Raw genomic sequence first — 21,520 nt, 5'->3', positions numbered from 1 at the left:
ACCAGCTATGCTCGTCCCCCATTTTTCAGCCCTGTTCGAGGTCATTTAATGCCCCTAACCTGACTTTGAAGCATTCTCAGGATGTCTCCAAAAATCGAAAAACTGTGATAACTTTCAAACAATGGAGTTTTTTGACCTGATTCTTTTTCTGGAGTGCTCTAAATTAGAATGACAATCATCCGACCAATTTACACCTTTTAGTTCACCAAAATGATGGCTCAATTACATACTACTATTTTTCCGGCATTTACACGTATCCCAAGGTGATTAAAAACTCTAACCCAGAACACTAATAATGGAACTGTGAGAGTTGGAACCTTTATTTGACCCAAATGGATATCCAGAAATGAAAACACATGAAACAGAAACTAAGTCTAAGTACATTTTTTTGGATGACACAAGATTGCCCTTATACCTCTGGATGCTCCTGCATCAGATGAAAAACATCTAAGTTACAAGAATACCATTGTAATCTGCTTTCTTCTCAATTGAACTACATAAGAATGTTTTTCATGTCCCTTTCTCCCCCATTGACATCAATGTGAAAGATAAAACACAAATGGTTCAATTGCTTGAACATACAATAATTTATCAACACGACCACAAGCCAATCTATTGCTTTACAACTTTTGCATATAAATCCATAAACAACGCAAGTGTCTAAAGACACTGTTGCATACCAATTACCAATTACCAAGAGTCCTTTGCTGACTCTGTTCATCACAGATACTCCCCCATTGAGGAAGCATCAGCATTCAGTCCAGTCTAACAATGGTGCTATGTACCCTGGACTGATGCACTTTTGCATCTTCTATTCAGAAGTAGGCAGGGGCATAACCCCAAGCATACCTCTTAGATACTCAAATGTGTAGTTTGGTAAGGCCTTTGTGAAAATGTCTGCAATCTATTCCTTAGTGTTAATATATTCCAGTTTGATTTCTTTCTCTGAAACTTTCTCTCTCAACACATGATACTTTATAAAGATGTGCTTAGTCTTAGAATGCAAAACAAGATTCTTAGACATGCTTATTGTTTTTGTGTTATCACAATAAATGATAACAAGTTCTTTGAATGTAATTCCAATGTCCTTCATCATCTACTTCATCCACTCTGCAATACTTTGTGAAGTGCAATCTTGTTTCTTGCTGAGCCAAGAAACTAGTCTTCCACCAAGAAAGAATGCTCATCCACTGGTGCTTTTTCTATCATCCATATCTCCAGCCCAATCAACATCAGTATAAGTGCAAAGAGTAAAATCATTACTTCTATCGTACCAAATGCCATAATCAAATGTCCCTTTCAGATATCTAAATATCCTTTTTACAGCTGAGTAATGATATTCTTTAGGATCAGGCAAAAATCTTGCCACAATTCCAACCGTATTAGTTATATCTGGTCTACTATGAGTCAAATACTGCAATCCTCCAATCATAGATCTGTATTTCTTTTGTTCAACAGTAGATGTCTCATCCTTGCTTGATAACTTGTGACCAGTTACAATAGGAGTTGCAATAGGTTTACAATTTTCTAGTCCAAATCTTTTCAACAAATCTTTCAAATACTTGGTCTAAGAAATAAAGATACCTTCTTTGTTTTGAACAATTTGCAATCCTAAGAAAAATTTCATTTCTCCTATCATGCTCATCTCAAATTCATTTTTCATATCTTCTAAGAATTCGTTAATGGCTTCATCATTTCCTCCAAAAATGATATCATCAACAAATACAATGATTATCAACAAACCATATTCTATTTCTTTCAAGTACAAGTTGCTATCTGTTGTTCCTTTAGCAAATCCAAGTTTTGCTAGGTATTCATCCAACCTTACATACCAAGTTATAGGTCCTTGCTTTAATCCATACAGGCTTTCTTTAATCTGCAAACTATATCCTTCTCTACTGTTAAAGGAAGACCTTATGGTTGCTCAATATAAACATCTTATTCTAGTTCTCCATTCAAGAATGTTGACTTAACATCCATCTGATATACCTTGAAATTTTTATTTGCTGCATATGCCAAGAACATTTTGACTGCTTCCATTCTTGCTACAGGTGCATATGTTTCCTCATAGTGAATTCCTTCTTGCTGAGAGTAGCCTTCGCATACTAGTTTTGCTCTGTTTCTTATTACTTCTCCTTGTTCATTTATTTTATTTTTGAATACCCACTTTGTGCCAATCGCATTTTTGTCCTTGGGTCTAGGAACTAATTCCCATGTGTCATTTTTTATTATCTATTTAAGTTCTTCCTCCATTGCTTTTATCCAATGATCATCCTTGATTGCTTCATCTGCGCTCTTTGGTTCTACTTGAGATATTAGGCATAGTTCTTCATTGATTCTGCTTTTTGTCATTACTCTTTTTTCTTTACTTCCTATTACCTGATCAATAGGATGATTTCTTATCACATTCTTATTTGGGGTAGGAGTTGCTGCTTCAACTCTTATTTCAGGTATTGCGCTCTGTTCTTCTCTTACTTCTTCAATTTGCACATTATTTTGCAAGTCATTGTTAGTCTTGAGAAATAATTCATTACATCTGTTGGTCATCCCAAAATAATTATCTTCATCAGAGTTATAATCCATCATCTTCTCTTTGGTGCCAAACTTTTCATCTATTCTCACATTTATGCACTCTACTATAGTTTTTTCTCTATAGTTGAAACATCTGTAAGCTTTACTTTTTAATGAATGGCCAAGAAACATACCTTCATCGCTCCTTGGATAAAACTTACCGATATCATCATCTCTTTTGATGTAGCATTTGCTTCCAAATATTCTGAAATATTTGACTAATGGTGAGTAACCAAATCATAACTCATAAGGTGTTTTCTCCATACCTTTTCTAATCTGTACTCTGTTTAGGGTGTATACTGTTGTATTGGCTGCTTCTCTCCAAAAAGTCTTTGGTACATCATTCTCGAATAACATAGCTCTTACTGCTTCAGCAATTGATCTATTTCTTCTTTCAGCAATCCCATTCTACACAAGTGAATGTGGTGAAGATAGCTATCTCCTAATTCCATGTTCTTCACAGTAGATATTGAATTCTTTAGAAGTAAATTCTCCTCTATCAGATCTTAAGCTCTTGATTTTAACTCCAGATTCATTCTCTACTTTATTCTTCAATATCCTGAATTTCTCATATGCCTTCGATTTTTCTTTAAGAAAAGCTACCCACATCATTATGGTAAAATCATCAACAAAAATCATAAAATACCTCTCCATAGAATCTTCTTGTTCTTGTGGGACCACTCAAATCTGTATGAACCAATTCCAGCTTTCGTGTAGTACCAAACTACTTGCTAGGAAATGAAACTTTCTTCTGCTTAGCCAAGATACATTTCTTACAAATAATGTCAGTGGGTTTAGCAATCTTAAGTAAATCTCTCACAACAAGTGTATTACTAGCTTTCACAATGTTATCAAAGTTTATGTGACAAAATCTTTTGTGCCATAACAAAATGTTGTCAACTTTAGCTACTAAACATGTTATGTCAGTGGTGTTTAACTGAAATACATTACCTCTGGTTCTTGTGCCAGTACCAAGCAATTTTCCTTTCTTGTCCTTAATGATGCATGTGTCATTAGTTTGGTAACCTTTGTCCATAAGTTGTCCAACACTTAACAAGTTATGTTTCAGTCCATCAACAAACTAAACATCATTAGTATTTGTTTTACCATCAAGTGTGATAGATCCAATTCCTGTAATGTGACAGGCTGCATTGTTCCCTACTCTGACAATTCCTCCATCATGTCTTCTGAATTTGAAAAAATTTTCTCATATCACCAGCCATGTGATGTGAACAACCACTATCAATGATCCAATCTTTCCTTTCAACTTGTGAAATCATCGCACGTTTTTCTCTGATCTCTCTGTCAAGATCATCCTCCTTTATAGCTACAAATCTTAATTCATCTTCACTTTTGTTTTGATCAGATTCTTCTTCTTCTACTACTTCATTAGCATATAAACAATTTCTAGGTCTTCTAGATTTGAATCTTCCCTTATACTTCCTTTCTCTTTTAGGACACTTAGATGCATAATGACCATATTCATTACACGTCCAACACTTAAAGATATTCTTACCATCTTTTTCTCTTTCCACAAGAAGAGCCACTCCTTCCTGGATCTTTTCCTCAACAAACTTGCTGTTGCTAGCAATGTCTCCTTGCACTTTTGTGTTCCTTGCTAGACCAGGTTTAATATTTAATGCACTAAATGTTGTCTCGACTTTTGCTAATTCTCCAGATTGTTTCAGATCACATTCTGTAGCTTCTAATCTACCAAGCAATGTTTCTTTGGTGAAATTAGTAGTACAGGGTATCATCAGCTGAATCATCTATGTTATTGTCTTGAAAAGTGGTGTCAGACTTTTCAAGTTCTTACATATTACTTCATCATCAGATTTCTTTCCACCATGAGATGTGATTCCTACAAAAATCTCAGATACTCCGCCAATTAGCTTCTTACAGATTCATCTTCCATCATTCTAGCATCTTGGAATGTGCAATGCAAATTTTGTAATCTAACTCTTTCTGCATGTGTATCACCCTCGTAATTAGCTTCTAAAGTTTTCCAAATTTCATGAGATGTTTTGAGTTGTTTTACCTGACTATACTCTCTTTCAAGTAGAGCTGACAATATTGCTTCTCTTGCCCTTATGTTGCACGTAAATACTTCTCTCTAGTCCTCGGTGCAGCTTTCAAGATTGTCTTCTTCCAGAATATTTTTAAAAGCCTTGGTTACAAGCCAATATCTTGGACCCATGCACAAAAGATGAGTCTCCATTTTATCCTTCCAACTGTTGTAATTGGTGCCATTAAATCTCGAACTTTCCTTTTTGAACATGTTCACCATGGATCTCCCAAAGTTATTAAACTTTTTCTTCAAGGACCTGGGACTCTAATACCAATTGTTAGAAACAATAATTCACCAATATAACTGGGGGGGGTGAATCAATTATATAACAATTTAAACATTTATCCTCTTAAACAATCTTGACCATTCAACCAAAGTAAACAACCATAAAGAGATGCACATAAACAATTACACTAGATATGTTGACTAGGAAAACCCTTGATCAAAGGGAAAACCCCGATGGGAATGATGCCTACAAAATGATATACTAATATGAATATTCCTTGTTAGAGGATGGACCCTGTTAGGAGTCTTATTATAGCATTTAGTACAAAGAGTCCCTGTTAGGAGACTTTGAATCCCTGTTAGGAGATTCCAACCCTGTTAGAAGTTGTGAAAGGCAACTGAAACCATTGTCCAAACAGTTTCAAGATCAGATCAACGAACCCACTATCGAATTGACCTTGGTACTATTCCTTTCAGAATAATAGATGTGAAACAAGGTTTACTTCTTCCTCTGTCCAGTACGTCCGACTTCTTCTCCTTCAGACCATGTAATCAGATCTGGAACACTGTTCTTAGTAACAATAACCCTTAAGGTGACTCACACACAATAGTAAGTCACTCTGCTCTACTGCTTAATAATTCGCAAGTCTCATCTACTCTCTATATGTTAAACATGGAAAACATCTTTCCTTTATACCATGCTCAATAATATATCCTCGAGTCGGCTTCTCATTTAATTATAACACATTAACTAAATGAATACACATTTAATTAATGTTGTCGGCTCACAATTACAAACAAACTTTCACACGTGCAACTTCTGTACATACGCACTCTCTAACGTCATCAACGGCTAGTATACTGTCCCTAGTTAACTGTACAAGCCTTCACTATATTTGTGATGAATTAAAGCAATCACACAATAGGAACTGCTTTCTTAATACTCTGTTTTCATCCGGTTCTCTGCAGATCAATCATATCTTCCATACATTGTCACATTAGGTTTTGCGCACTTGCCCTTGTAACAAATACACGCTGTAGTATGTGCTAGAAACTGCGCATCATCAGATAAGTAATATAATGTTCTCAATACAAAAATCACAGTTTGTTGTTCTGTCAATCTTTTACAAACTTATTACTATGTTGTCATCAATGACAAACATAGTCATGAAAAAATCACATCAATGTTCTATAATGCTCCCCCATAGCATCAGCATTCATGCTAACAGATAATCTTCAGCAAACAATGGAGAAGGTATTATTTTAGTTTGATCTCACGGAATTTGCAAAAACTTTACACTAATAGGTATTTAGAAACAATTTGAATGAACAAGGTGAAGTTGTGAGAAACAAAACAAGATTGGTTTGTAAGGGATAATCACAGCAAGAAGGAATTAATTTTAAAAAAACTTTTGCACCTATTGCTAGATTAGAAGCAGTAAAAATGTTTTTGGCATATGCAACTAACAAGAACTTCAAAGTTTATCAAATGGATGTTGAATCAGCTTTTTTGAATGGGGAAATTGAAGAAGAGGTATGCATTGAACAATTTGATAGTTTTGCCTTAACAGATGAAAACGACATGGTTTGCAGATTAAGAAAGGCATTATATGGATTGAAACAAACACCTAGAGCCTCATATGCAAGATTGGATAAACACTTGACAAATTTGGGATTTATGGAAGGTAATGTTGACAGTAATCTATATTTGAGAAAGAATGAAGATAGTTTATTGATTGTTGTAGTATTTGTGAATAACATTATTTTTGGAGGAAATGAAGCTAGTAAGACATTTTCTGAGGAAATGAAGAAAGAATTTGAGATGAGTATGATTGGTGAAATGAAATACTTATTTGATTGCAGATTGTGTAGAACAAAGATGACATATTTATATCACAAGCTAAGCATGTTAAAGATTTGTTGAAGAAATTTGGTTTTGAAAAATTGTAAACCTGTTGGAACACCTATGGTAACTGGTTGTAAGTTATCTAGCAAAGATGACAGAGCAAACAAAGTACAGATCTATGATTGGTGGAATATAGTACTTGACACATACTAGAAATGATATAGCTAATGTAGTTGGAATTGTGGCAAGATTTCAGGCAGATCCTAAAGAGACACACCTTGCAGTAGTAGACAGAATTTTCAGATACTTGAAAGGAACACCTTATTATGATTTATGGTATGACAAATCACAAGATTTCATATTATGTGTGTACATTGATGTTGATTGGGCAGGATGTGTAGATGACAGAAAGAGCACTAGTGGTGGAGCATTCTTCTTAAGAGAAAGATTGGTCTCTTGGCTGGGCAAGAAATAGGATTGTGTTTCACAAAGTGTAGCAAAAGTAGAGTATGTAGCAGCAGCAAACAAATGTAATTACATTATTTGGATGAAGATGCTAAAAGATATTGGAATAGAGTTTACTGAGGCTATTATCATACATTGTGATAACACAAGTATAGTAAGTATGTCAAAGAATCCAGTTTTACATTAAAAAACAAAGCATATATCTATTAAGTAATACTTTTTGAAAGAAAAGGTTGTAGAAAAAGAAATCAGATTCGAATATGTTAGCATAAAGGAGCAGATAGCAAATATATTTACAAAACCTTTGGCTAAGGACACATTTGAGTACTTGAGTGGTATGTTTGGGGTTATGCCCCAACCTACTTCAAAGTAGTTGATGCAGAGATTGCATCAGTCCAGTTGGTAGCAGATCACTATATCATTTACTTGGACTGGATACTTGATACTTCTCCTATAGGGGACTATTTGTGTTTGAGCTGAGTCATTGAGGACTCTTGGTCTTTGGACACTTGAGCTTGAATAGATTGTTTTGGAAATGAATGAACTTAGAAAATTGACATAATGATACCTTTGTCATTGATGTCAATGGGAGAGAAGTACATGAAAAACATCCTAATGGAGGAGAGATTAATGAAAAACATCGCTTTGATATATTCCTAATGTGAGAGTATAGATGTCTATGTATGAGAGAGATTAACACCTTCCTTGTGCATGATGGTTACTGTATGGTTGTGATTTGAATATGAAAAACTCTTTACAACCTATCTGAGATTGAGATGTATGTTTACATTCATGGGCAGCATTAATAGGGAGTAAAGGTAGATGAGGAAGAAATATATTTGGCATTCATGGTACTTGGATGTTTTTCACCTATGTTGTCATCAATATCAAAGGGAGAGATTGTTAGCATGAACGCTGATGGTATTTCTATGGGGGAGTATCATAGCAATACTGGAGAGACAATTCAGAGCTTGTGTTGCATTCATGACAGTGTTTGTCATTTATGTCAACTTATACCTTATTTTGTGAAGATTACCAAAAATACAGAGGAAGATTTGTTTGACACAATCAACAGTCAACAAGTTGGGATGTGTGCACTTAGACATATCCTTGGAGATGCTTACAGATACTACAGTTAAGTGCACAGACAAAAATATGGAGCTATGTAGACTTATGCGATGCTTTCAGAAGGTAGCTTTTAGAGAGAGTTTCTGGAAAGCAGTTATTGATAAATTCATTACATCTTTTAACAGAGATGTAATCTGGTTAAGCAAGCATATAGGAAGGTAAGAGACATGTTGAAGATGCTATGTTCCAAATGGCAAAAAAAGAGTTCATTTTGTGAGGTTTGGCGAAGACTGTTCGGAAGATGATCTCTATCAGCCGACTATTACAAATATCTTTGAAGAAAGAATATAATTGTAATGTAATGTGGAATGTAATATCTAAGGATGTCATATATTATTATTGTAAATTGGAAAAGACTCAAGGCCGACTCAATATATGTTTTCGGACTTGGTATAGAGGAAAGATCATTTTCTTGTGGATAGGTATCCAATGTGGGTGTTTTGTAATCAATGAGATCATTTTGTTGGTTATGCGAACTTAGAAGCAAATTTGTATTTGATTAGAACAGAGGTTATGATGAGGATGTACTGTGAGCTTCAAAGGAACTGTATTGGCAAAGGAGTTGTTGTTTAGTCAGTTCAGAGATCTTGGATATGCTTATCCAAAATATTGTCTAGTGAAGACTCTTTTCGAGGCTATTTGGACAATGGGTTCAGTTGTCCTCCTTTCAACTCCTAACAGTGTTGTCATAGCTCCTAACAGGGTTGGAATCTCCTAACATGGATTCAAAGTCTCCTAATAGGGACTCATATGTACTGATTGTATTTCATTGGCTCCTAACAGAGTTCATCCTTTTACAAGGAACTTTTATATTAGTACATCATCTTGTGGGCATCTTTCCCACTAGGGTTTTCCCTCTAATCAAGGGTTTCCCTAGTTAACATATTTAGTGTTATTGTGCATGGTTATCTTTCTATGGTTGTTGCATCTATTTACATGTTACAGAATTAATAAAGTTGTTGAGAATCGCATAACTGATTCATGCCCCCCCTCTCAATTATTTCAGTGGACTTTACTTTCTAACATTTGTCCCTTTCAATGGGAGAAATGACAAATAGTTACACTCTTTCAAGGGTGTTGATGACGAAAGGTTGTGTCTCTTGCCAAAGGGGATTTATGATAAAAAATGTGACCTCTCCCTCACATGGATAGATAAAAAGGGAAGATGGTTCATTTGAGGAAAGCAGGCAGACACAACAGGTTCAAATACATACATTGTGGTCTTGGAATATATGAATAATATTGAGTTTGAATTTATATGACAGTCATTCTTAATTTCACGTATACACATATACATTCGTAATACATGAAAGACCAATATGATTAATGCCCTAGTCCTTAGTCTTCAACTAATGGCTTCATAAGGAGAGCAAGTTTGTATAGGGAGAGGCAGAGTAATTCCTCACAAGACAAGTAAGTCTCAAGATGGGGTAAGGACGTGTATTTCTAGTGCCTTGAGGAATAAGTATTGAGATGGGTATGAACACGTAGTCATGAAACCTTGAGGAAATCTGCTTGTAGATGGTTTCAAAGCGTCCTAGCACAATAATTCCATCATCCTCTATTAGGATTAGAAAAGTTGTGATTCCATCGTCCTCTGTTAGGATTAGAAAAGTTGTGTGTGTATGTGTGTGTAATAAAATTATTAATATTTTATAATATATTTATTAAATAAGTAAAGAGTATTAAATATTAATTATTAAAGAATTCTAATTAATAATTTAAATATAGGATTAGAAAAGTTGTGATTCCATCGTCCTCTATTAGGATTAGAAAAGTTGTGTGTGTGTGTGTGTGTGTGTGTGTGTGATATATTAGTATATTCATAATCTAATCCTTGATCACTCACTATTGCCCCTTAAGGAGGATAGATTGGTTTTGTTAGGGAGAGGCAGGGTAATTCCTGACTAGTTAGGTGAATCCCAAGATGGGATATGGATGAGGTCTAGAAGCTTTAGGGGAGCCCACTTGTAGATAGGTTTCCAAGCGTCACATGACAAGTAATTCCCCATCCTTGCCCCTTAAAGAGGATAGATTGGTTTTGTTAGGGAGAGGCAGGGTAATTCCTGACTAGTTAGGTGAATCCCAAGATGGAAAATGGACGAGGTCTAGAAGCTTTAGGGGAGCCTACTTGTAGATAGGTTTCCAAGCGCCAGATGACAAGTAATTCCCCATCCTCCTTGGGTTGATGATTAGGAGAGAACTAAGGAATTAGGGCGTAAGTATGTTGACTATCAAATTTATGTGAATCATTAATTGTTTCCTAATTTAATATGATTTAAATGCATAGTAATGTATCTTAATCAATTGGGAATTAACGGTCTCCTAGTAGGGAACATTAAAGAGACTATGTAAATTGTCATTTCCAAGCACAATTGAAACCTTACTTGGAAATTTTAGGGTAGATTAAGTAAAGTGCCATTACGACACATTACATTTAATGGTTGATGGTTATAGGATGGTGATCGACAAGTCCTTCAATACTTGGAATAACATCTCCTTTATACTTTATCTATACAAAGGTCACCACCTTTAAGAATGGAGTCACTTTTCATTGTTGCCTTCGAGAATATTACTATATTCCCCAAATTGATCTCCCTTGGTTGTACTTGTCAATTGAAACCTTCCCCCTTTAATATCTTCCAATGTGGGGGAGAATTACACCTCTCCTTCATGCTTTCCCTTTGAAATGGTCACAACCTTTCATAATTACAATCCTTTTGGAAGACTCGCAACCCTTCAACAATTTTACCCTTTGAAAGACTCACAACCCTCTATAATTGTCCATCTCTGAAAGACTCCCAGCCCTCTATAATTGTCCATCTGTGAAAGACTCACAACCCTTCATAACTACAACTCTTTATCATTGTTGCCCTTAAAAGACCCCCTTTCTTATTTTCTTCCCATTCATTTCTTCTCCTATTAATCCTTCTTTAATTTCTATTCTTCCCTCATTCTTCCTTCCTCCATATCCCCTATCAAATGAACTCTCCTCCCTTTTATATCATATGTTGAGGGAGTCGCAACTCTTCATTACATATCTGTTGCCCTTTCATTGAACTTAATTAACTTGTAATTATATTAAATCATATTTTATTACTATTTATTTATTTTTATATTTTTATATTATTATTATTTATTATTTAATCTTGTTTCAAAAAGGGAACATTACAAGCACTCACAGAAGTGTATTAACATTTCCATACATAAAGACAAATCTCTAGGCAATTGCATTCTTCATGGCATGTCTTTGCTCTTGAATAAACCTAAGGGAATTGCGTTACATTTGAACCTGACCACAACCAAGCCAAGGTGCAAAACCCTCCACTCGATAAAAAGTATTGCCAATATTTTTGAAGATTTAAGTTTTAAGCAACATCCAGTCCACATATAAACAAGCAAAAAAAAATCTGGAGTGCACAAGCACACAATTTAAGGCCTCAAATTGTAAGATTAGGCAGCACAAAAGCCTCAAGGCCACAAACTCTTGAATCAGGACAGACCATACAGTTTTGACCCTGAGAAAGCACAGTTCCAGTCTGCCAAGCTCCACTGATGCAGATCTGATAGAAGATTTCTGAGTTGGATCACGAAGTGCGAATTACAATTATTTATTCCTCATTGCACACAAAGCAAAAGGGCATCTTTCCCTCTATCAAAAAAAATTATTTTGGTACTTGTCTAGACTCAACTATTTCATCTAAAATAATCTTTGAATAGACTGAGGTAATTAAATTATTATCCTAGATATTTACTGTAGAATGCTTTTTATGTGTACAAGCATACTGTAATGTCCCCATTTTGGAGGAATTAATTATTTATAAAGTTATCAATTAAAAATATATATTACAAGGTAACTTTATATTTAATTAATTTAATAAAATAATATATTTTATAAAGTCATTAAATAAAATAATGTTCTAGAGGTTGCTGGAAGAAGCGGAGAAAAAATTAAATAGGAGGCTGACCTATCGAGGTATTGATATTTGCTAATGTGCGTTGTGGAGTCTAGGGTTTCTGCAAGTAGTCACAATTGGCCATTGAGAACGAAAACTCTCAATTGGTACGCAATTTTGAGGGTGTGAAAGATCACCTGAATTATTGCAGCTGTGGGAAGGATATTTTCAGTCTTTTCACTCGTGCTTAATTGCTGGTTTGGAGTTTCAATTGGAGTTGCACTTTCATCATATCATCTTCAACATTCAGTCTTCAGCATTTGATCAATCCAGTGGTCTGTTGGTAGGGGTCATTACAGTGGTATAAGAGCGGTTTCCTACCAGCCTAATAGGGTTTATGCAGCCAAATTAGTTTACAAAAGTAAACAAAAACAAAAAAAAACAAAAGGGCTCTATTTACACAGGGAACCAGCTTAACTGAGAATATGGCTGAGAGACATTCTCAAAGCCCACCCAGAATTATGCGAGATGATGAGACTTTACAGCATCAGGAGAAGCTTCTACAGTCAATAGAGGCAAGTACACAGGCATTGATGGTTATGATGCAACATTTGATTGGGGAAAATAGGAGAAATAATCATAATAATGACCAGGATGACAAGAGCATAACAGGATCACAACATAGGACGCGGTCTGGAACAGCTGACAGACCCACACATCCTACATTCAGAGAAGAAACTCCAGCACGCACACCTGATGCTATGGTAACAGATATTGTAGATGAACTTCGACAAGCGAGAAATGAGTGGGATTCATTACCAGCATACGTACAGGATGGATGGACATTTGACAGGTACCTTAACTACAGAGCTGCCAGGCACAAACAGGCAGATAAACTCAGTGAGTTGCAACAGGTCACCAACAAGTTGGTATTACCCACCTTTGATGGCAGTGGAAAAATGATTGCTCGTGCTTGGATTCATAAGATGGATACTTTCCTATCTCTGAAGACTATGACAGAATTTTAAGCACTCAAGTATGCCACTTTACACTTAGATGGGCAGCACATGATTGGTGGACACATGGCGTGATCACTTTGCAACACAATCAGATAACCACTTATTAGGAGTTCGTGGATAGATTGATAGAAAGGTTTGATAAAAAAAATCTTGAAGTTTATTTCCGAGAGTCAGGAGGCTTAGAACAATTTATCAATGACTTCCAAAAGCTTGCAGTGATGGTGCCTGACATTTCAGAACAGAAGCTAGTCATCTTATTCACAGAGGGATTAACTGAACCACTCAAGGGGTGGGTAAAGGCCTTTGATCCTCCTACATTACAGGAAGCCATGAAGAAAGCCCGCAATATGGAACTTGCAGCTCCAGCAAACCGGTTTAGTTTGAAGGGTTCTTCATCATTTAGAGATAACAAAGGGGTATTCAGCAAGGGTAAAGAGAAGGTTAGTGACTCAAGAGGAAAGTCAGTTGCACCTTTGGATAAGGAAACGCTTAATGACCTATGTAGGAAGAAGCTAGGTGCCTATGAGTTTGGTCGTGATTGTCCTATGAGGCCTAAGGGGAAGGCTAACCAGGCGATGTGGGCTTATTACAAGGGTTCAGATTCAAACAGCTCAGAGCACCATAATGAGGTAGAGGGTGAACAAGAGGTAGATAGTGCTGAGAAAAAAGAGGCTCCAGAGCTACATTTACAGGAGGCACGTCTGTCTAGTATCCAAAGAGAGGGATCTTTCAGACTCCGGGGAGTCTTGGCAGGACAGAAGGTTATTACTCTATTGGATACAAGTGCCACGCATAATTTCATTGATGCACGATTTGTGGAGAGGCGTGGACTCATTACTGAGGAGTTCGAAGGATTGAGAGTCAAGGTAGCTGATGGATATACTCTTCGTTGTGACAGGATGGTGCGAGATCTACCTTTGCACCTGAACAACTATGAGTTCAAGGCAAACTATCATGTGGTCAACATGGGTGACATGAACATAGTACTTGGGATGCAATGGCTACATTCTTTGAAGGAGGTTACCCTAAGATTGGAGGATATGGAGATACGATTCGAGGTGAATGGTAGGACTAATGTGCTGAAGGCTATCCGTAATGGTGATGTCAAGACTATCTCATTTAGGCGGTTGGAGAGATTAGCCGGGCATAATAATATAGAGTGGGTGGCAATATGTGCCTTGATGCCTACACAGGAGGAGCAACATAAGACTAAATATCATCTAGATATTCAGAAATTGAGAATCAAGTATGAGAAGGTATTCAGTGAGATTCCACCAAGCAGGCCACCAGATAGAGGCATTGAGCACATTATCGAGCTAGAGGAAGGCGCTAAGCCTGTCATGATCACACCATACCAGCACCCAAAATGACTCAAGATGAGATCGAGAGGACCATCAAGGAGTTGCTAGCAATGGGACACATCAAACCAAGTAAGTCACCTTTTGCGTCTTCTATTGTTTTGGTAAAAAAGAAGGATGGTACTCTGCGAATGTGTATTGATTACAGGGTGTTGAATAAGAGAACTATAAAGAACAGGTATCCCATCCCACGCATCGATGAGTTGATAGACGAATTGCATGTGGCTTGTTATTTCACAAAAATTGATTTGAGATCAGGCTATCACCAAATTAGAGTTCGAGAGCAGGATATTGAGAAAACTGCTTTTAGATGTCATTGTGGGCACTTCGAGTTTGTAGTCATGCCTTTTGGTTTGACTAATGCACCTGCCACTTTTCGGTCCACTATGAACAAGGTCTTCCACCATCAGTTGAGGAAATTTGTGCTGGTGTTCTTTGATGATATTTTGATCTATAGCAGGACATGGCAAGAACATTTAGAGCACTTGGAGACAGAATTGAGCATTTTACAGAGGGAGTCCTTGTATGCCAAGGAGTCCAAATGTGATTTGGGGATGACAGAACTATTGCATCTTGGACACATCATTAGTGCAGAAGGAGTACGAATGGATCCTAAAAAGGTTCGCGCTATTGTTGATTGGCCACCACCAAAGAACCTTACATAGTTAAGGGGGTTCCTTGGTCTATGTGGATTCTATTGCAGGTTTGTCAGTGGCTACTCACGACATGCAGCACCCATGACAGATTTGCTAAAGAAAGGGGCATTTGTGTGGACTCTGGAGGCACAAAACTATTTTATGCGGTTCAAGGAAATAATGACTACATGCCCAGTATTAGCATTGCCTGATTTCATGAAGCCATTTGAGCTTCAATGTGATGCTTCTAGAGAGGGAGTTGGTGTTGTACTCATGCAGGACAAGCATCTTATAGCTTATGAGAGTAGGAAACTTAGAGGGCCCAAGAGATCATTCAACATATATGATAAGGAGATGTTTGCCATCATGCATGCCTTAGCCAAATTCAAATAGTATCTTGTGGGTAGCAAATTTTGTATTAAAACTGATCATAATAGTTTGAGGCACTGCTTGGGACAGTGGGACCTGAATGATCGTCAACAGAAGTGGGTGAGTAAGTTACAGGCCTATGATTTTGATATCACATATGTTAAGGGGACACAGAATATTGTTGCAGATGCTTTATCTCGTAGGCCACACCTCACTTCTATGATTCAGATATCAGAGGATTGGCGACACTTGATTGTAGCAAAATATGCCAGAGACACATGGGCCTCTAATATAGTGGAGGGAACAACGATCGACACTAGGTAAACTCTCATAGATGATTTGATCATTTATAAGAACAGGATTTACTTGGTCCCAAGATCGAAAGTGAAGCAGTTGACTTTGAGAGCATTCCATAATTCACCAACAGCAGGCCATCCTGGGTATTTCAAGACTTACAGGTTAGTACGGGAGCGGTTCACTTGGAAGGGACTTAAGGCTGATATTTTGCAGTATGTGCGTGAATGTCATGTTTGCGAGTAGAACAAACAAGAGCACACTTATCCAGCAGGGCTCCTACAGCCACTCCCTATTCCTGACAGGAAGTGGGAGTGCATCTCTATGGATTTTATCAAGGTCTTGCCCAGGGGCCCAGGGGCACGATTGTATCTATGTGGTGGTGGATAGGCTAACAAAATATGCTCACTTCTTCCCTATCACTACTACATACTCAGCAACTCAGGTGGCAGAGGTCTTCTTCAAGGAGGTTTTCAGATTACACGGTTTGCCTCGGAGCATTGTGAGTCACTTTTGGCAAGAGGTATTTCAGTTGTGTAGCACTGAGCTTACACCCAACACCAGTTATCACCCACAGACCGATGGTCAAACGAAGATTGTAAACAAATGGGTGGAAGGGTATTTGAGGAATTATGTGGCAAATCAACAGCGAGCTTGGGTCAGATGGATATATCTCTATGAGTATTGTTACAATACTACATACCATATGACTATACAAATGACACCCTTCATGGCACTTTACGGTTATGAGGCACCTAGTTTCTTAGATTTGTTGTTGGGAGATAGTCGGGTACCCCGTGCAGGTGAACTACTACAGGAAAGTAAGGATATAGTTGTTACTCTCAGAGACAACATTGCTAGAGCTCAAAACCAGCAAAAGCAGTATGCAGACAAGAAGAGGACCGAGCATAGTTTTGAGGTAAATGATATGGTTTACCTCATGTTGCAGCCATATAAGCAGTCCACTCTCAAGAAGAGTGGTGCAGAGAAACTCAAGCCACGCTATTATGGACCATTCAAGATCATCAGGCGAGTTGGTGAGGTGGCTTATGAGTTTGAGCTTCCCACAGATAGTAGAGTGCACAATGTGTTTCATGTATCACACCTCAAAAAGGCGTTAGGTCAGAATGTGATGCCTTCTGCAGTATTACCTCCCTTAGACGATGAGGAGAAATTGATCTTAGTGCCAGAATCCATTCCGGATAGTAGAGAGAAGCAGCTTCGCAAGAGAGTAATCAGAGAGTATCTGGTTAAGTGGAAAGATTTACCTATTGAAGATGCTACTTGGGAGGGAGAAGTGATTTTGCAGCATCCAGCATTAAGATTGCTTGAGGCCAAGCAATTTTAGGAGGGGCGGACCTGTAATGTCCCCGTTTTGGAGGAATTAATTATTTATAAAGTTATCAATTAAAAAAAATATTACAAGGTAACTTTATATTTAATTAATTTAATAAAATGATATATTTTATAAAGTCATTAAATAAAATAATGTTCTAGAGGTTGCTGGAAGAAGTGGAGAAAAATTTTAAAAAGAGGCCGACCTATCGAGGAAAAAAGAATAAATAGGCATTGAGGGCTCATTGCCTATCATTGAGATTTATTATTGATATTTGTTGATGTGCGCTGTGGAGCCTAGGGTTTCTGCAAGTAGTCACAATTGGCCATTGAGAACGAAAACTCTCAATTGGTACGCAATTTTGAGGGTGTGAAAGATCCCTGAATTATTGCAGCTATGGGAAGGATATTTTCAGTCTTTTCACTTGTGCTTAATTGCTGGTTTGGAGTTCCAATTGGAGTTGCACTTTCATCATATCATCTTCAGCATTCAGTCTCCAACATTTGATCAATCCAATGGTCTGTTGGTAGGGGTCATTACACATACATGGCAAATGATAGAATGTAAGTTCATTCAATCTTAAAAAAATTTACTACTTTGGTGTAATGTAGGAGACATCATGAGATTCAAGTCAATAGTTCCTCAATTTTGAATCCAAGACCAATACAATTTAAAGTTTTATGTTGAGAACTAAAAAATTATTGTCAGAGTTTAGGGAATTGCTGAAAGCAAGGTATGATGAACCCAATAAAAAACACATAACTACTAAAGAATTTATAATATCAAACCTAAAGCAGAGATTCATGTTACATTATAATGCAAAAGAAAATTTAGTTTCACATTTCCATTAAAATATGCCACCATGACATGAAATTGTATGATGAAATTTAGACTAGCGAATAGATAAGGTTCCAAGGTTGAAAATTAGGGTTTAAATTTTGACAATTATATGGTTCAATATTTTATAATTAGGATTTAAATGATGTGGGAATGTTATGAAAAGCCAGTTAAAAAATTATATAATTCAGAGCAGTATGAAGTGCTTACACATTCAAAATTTAAAAGTAATATTCTTTACATATCTAAACGTAAACCTGCCTTGGTAGTTGGTAGCAAGCAAGATTTGTTGGCTTTATATATTGTATTTTAGGGTTAAAATTTTCAAGTTCAGGACCTCAGGTTTCAAAATCAGATTTCAAAATTAGAGTTTAAGGAAAAAAGGGACATTAATGTATATTAAATTAAAATTGCTTTCATACCACTTACAATTTCTTGGCTATAAAAATTAAAATTTGGAGTTAAAATGTCAAATTAGAATTTATACAAGTATTTAAAAACCATTCTTCTAGATTTAGAAGTTGGTGCCATGAAGTATTCGGTGGCTTAAGAAATTAAAATTTTGGGTTAATTTTTTTCAAAATCAGGGAGTTAAAAGTTTCAAATTTAGAGTTAAGGGAAAATAAATAAAACGTGTACCTATAAATAAAGCGCCTTAGTGCCATCTAAGTATTTCTGGCTTTAAAAATTCAGTAATAGGGTTTAAGGAATCAAGTTTGGGGTTAAGGGAAGAGAAAAAGTGATAAACTAGATTTTAAACTTCTTGGTGCTATGTAAGATTCAAACTAAAATTTGGGATTAAATCTTTCGGAAATAGTTTAAGGTTTCAAACTTAGAATTAAAGGTAGAAAAGACAACCATCATCTAAAAAGTGATTTGGTACAGTGTAATATTGCTTGGCTTAAGAAATTAAGATTTAAGGTTAAATGTCTGCGTAATTAGAGAGCAAGGATTGAAAAAGGCATGACAGGCGAACATACCTGCAGAGCCAAGTCACATTGGTCTTGCCTTTGCAGCTCGCTTAGCACGGACAGAAGGTCTCTCTTAAGTAATCGAGAAATTTTGGTCTGGAAAGCCTTTTCGAGCTTGTCGGTGTCTTTCTCTGCCCTCCTGAGAGCCTGGACTGCTTGAATTGCTTCATTGCTCAAGAGCCGTCCTCTCCATAAAGGTCCCCGGTTTTGGCCCTTGTCCCTCATAATTATCACATTCATTCGCTTTTGAGTTGACCATTTTAGCCTGCAAATCTTCTTGTCTTGAACAACCCTATGGGCAATTAGAAAACTTGGTGAATTCTTCGTGATGCTGGAGTTGAGAATAGTTTTAGAGGGACGAATCGGGATTACTGTCTGGAATGTATGGATTTGACAGATAATAGTATCGGACATGTTTGTTCAGTGCTGTTTCCAATCTGGATTCCCAACATTATGTTCTGCCCCTGGAAAATGTAATATTAACCTTTGTCGTACCTTTCGGAGTAGTGTGGGGAAAACTGAGGCAGAGTTGGGGTGGTTTTGGTGTTTGGCAATCAGCCGATCTTAGTTTTAGATGTGTTGCTTTTGGTAATCTCTATGTAGCACCCAAACTAATCGTTTGTTTTGTTTTGTTTTTGATGGAGGGTTTAGACTTTGGAGGCAACCCCGTGAGGCACGAAGCCTATGAGCTACCAACCAGCGAAGGCCACCACATAGACATTCTAGGGACCCAATACAGGCTCACTCATCCCTGAAACCTCTTCGGCTTAGAGCCAAGGACTGAGGGGCATCCACACCATCAAAATCACTCGAGGCACCATCCCGGCCTCATCCCTTATGATGTTGGAACCTTGCACTCAGCAAGACTTGATCCCTAGTGGGTTCTTTGTTAGCCATTCAACTTCACCAGTAGACCAAGGCCCATTGACATCATTTATTCTTTATGTGCAATGGGTATGTCAAAGAGGTTTGGAAGATCGATTAGGGAAAAGTGGTGTATTAGTTGCATAGATTTGTGCAAATATATGAGGTTAGTTGGTAGCTAATTTAGAAAGTGATGTTGGTTGTACCACAAAAGTTTAATGGAGAACTTTAGAATAGACTATGCATGAACTTAAAAGGATCAAAGCATAATTGAAACAAAACCTTTGAATCAAGAAGATGATCAATTTCCATTACTAACATGATCATCTTATATTTGCATTAGAAAGAGGTGGAGAGAGAGAGAGATAGAGGTGTGAGAGATAAAGGGGGAAGAGTGGGAGATAGATAAGGAGATATAGAAATGCATATGGCGATGGAAATAGAGAGAGAAGGATATGGAGAGAAGGAAAGAGTGCAAGGGGAGGGATAGATAGGTATGGAAGAGATAAATAGCTTATAAGAGGAGAAAAGTGTATGTGAGAAGAGATGAACATGTGGTTGAGGTGAACATAAAGGGAGATACAAAATGGGAGATAAATTAATAGAGAGAGGTAGCAAGAGAGATAAAAATATTGTGCAATAAGAAAAAGGGTGCAAAGAGGAGATCCAATTTCTTGATACATAATAAGGAGGAGGATAACCCAATAGGCACAACTAAGACTTCACTAAATGGATCAATTATCCTTCATTGGTAATGATATTATAATAATCAGATTTTAAGGAATTTGATATGATAATGTAAAATAGAAGGCAAAATAATGAAATGTAGCTAATTAGGAGAAATGACATATAGACATAATAAGCAACATGAACTGACTTGAAACAAAAATTAGAGATCATGACTAACTTGTTGCCCAAATTTGGGATCATCTTACATGTTCCCTGCAACTTTGCCTAAAACCTTCATAGTCGCTATGTCAAATCCTAAACTTTATGAACAGTTTTGATAACCACACTACTTGTGCCTATACACATAAAGCAAGGAATAAGGTTTGTTAAAAGGGTTTTCCTTAGTCAAACCCCTATTTGGAATCAACCTTGAAAATGAAATAAAGGAAATAAAAGTGTGGTGTCGTATTAGATGAGGCTAGATCTTAAAAATGAAGTGTATCATACCTTTGGAATGCAAATGATTCTTTAAATGTGCTAAAATATGTTAATGCAATATATCTCATCCAATAGAAAAATCCAAAAGGAAATCATGAAAGGTAAAACCTAATATGATGGATGATGTAACTTTCCATAATGCTTGATTGAGAACAAAGAACAGAATTGGATGAATGCATATTTATGTCTATCTCCATACTAGATAAAAAAACTCCTTTTCTTGGCCTTGAATGATAGAAGGAAGTTGATCCATGGAGAAGAACACTTTGAATGCTTAAATAAGAAGTCTAGATCTTGAATTCTTGAATGCTTACCTTGCTTGCTTGAACATGAATGCTTGAGAATAGATTCTACCTTACTTACTTTCAATAGAAGTAATATATTTGTCATGCCCAAACTAAAAGGCAAAAACACACTTCTTTTTTTTTTTAATTAATAATTAAAATGCTCAAAATTTGATAAGGTTGTGAT

The 21,520-nt window shown here is 36.6% G+C and overlaps 1 protein-coding gene across 1 annotated transcript in view; it reads right to left on the bottom strand.

Annotated features, from left to right (window-relative positions):
• The window catches only part of LOC149573221 (pentatricopeptide repeat-containing protein At1g62350-like), a 131,877-nt gene extending 112,051 nt beyond the window's left edge, over positions 1-19,826 (bottom strand). The window contains exon 1 of the mRNA XM_089814400.1: positions 19,028-19,826. Within this exon, the coding sequence (XP_089670526.1) occupies positions 19,028-19,432 (405 nt within the window). The 5' untranslated portion in view covers positions 19,433-19,826. The remainder of the gene's footprint in view (positions 1-19,027) is intronic.
• Positions 19,827-21,520: the final 1,694 nt, after the last annotated feature.

Source organism: Cupressus sempervirens, chromosome 2 (assembly GCF_028749045.1).
Source record: "Cupressus sempervirens isolate cs-2001-9-10 chromosome 2, ASM2874904v1, whole genome shotgun sequence".
NCBI classification, from domain to species: domain Eukaryota; kingdom Viridiplantae; phylum Streptophyta; class Pinopsida; order Cupressales; family Cupressaceae; genus Cupressus; species Cupressus sempervirens.
The sequence above is the reverse complement of the archived record's forward strand: the minus strand, read 5'-3'. Positions and strand labels throughout refer to the sequence as shown.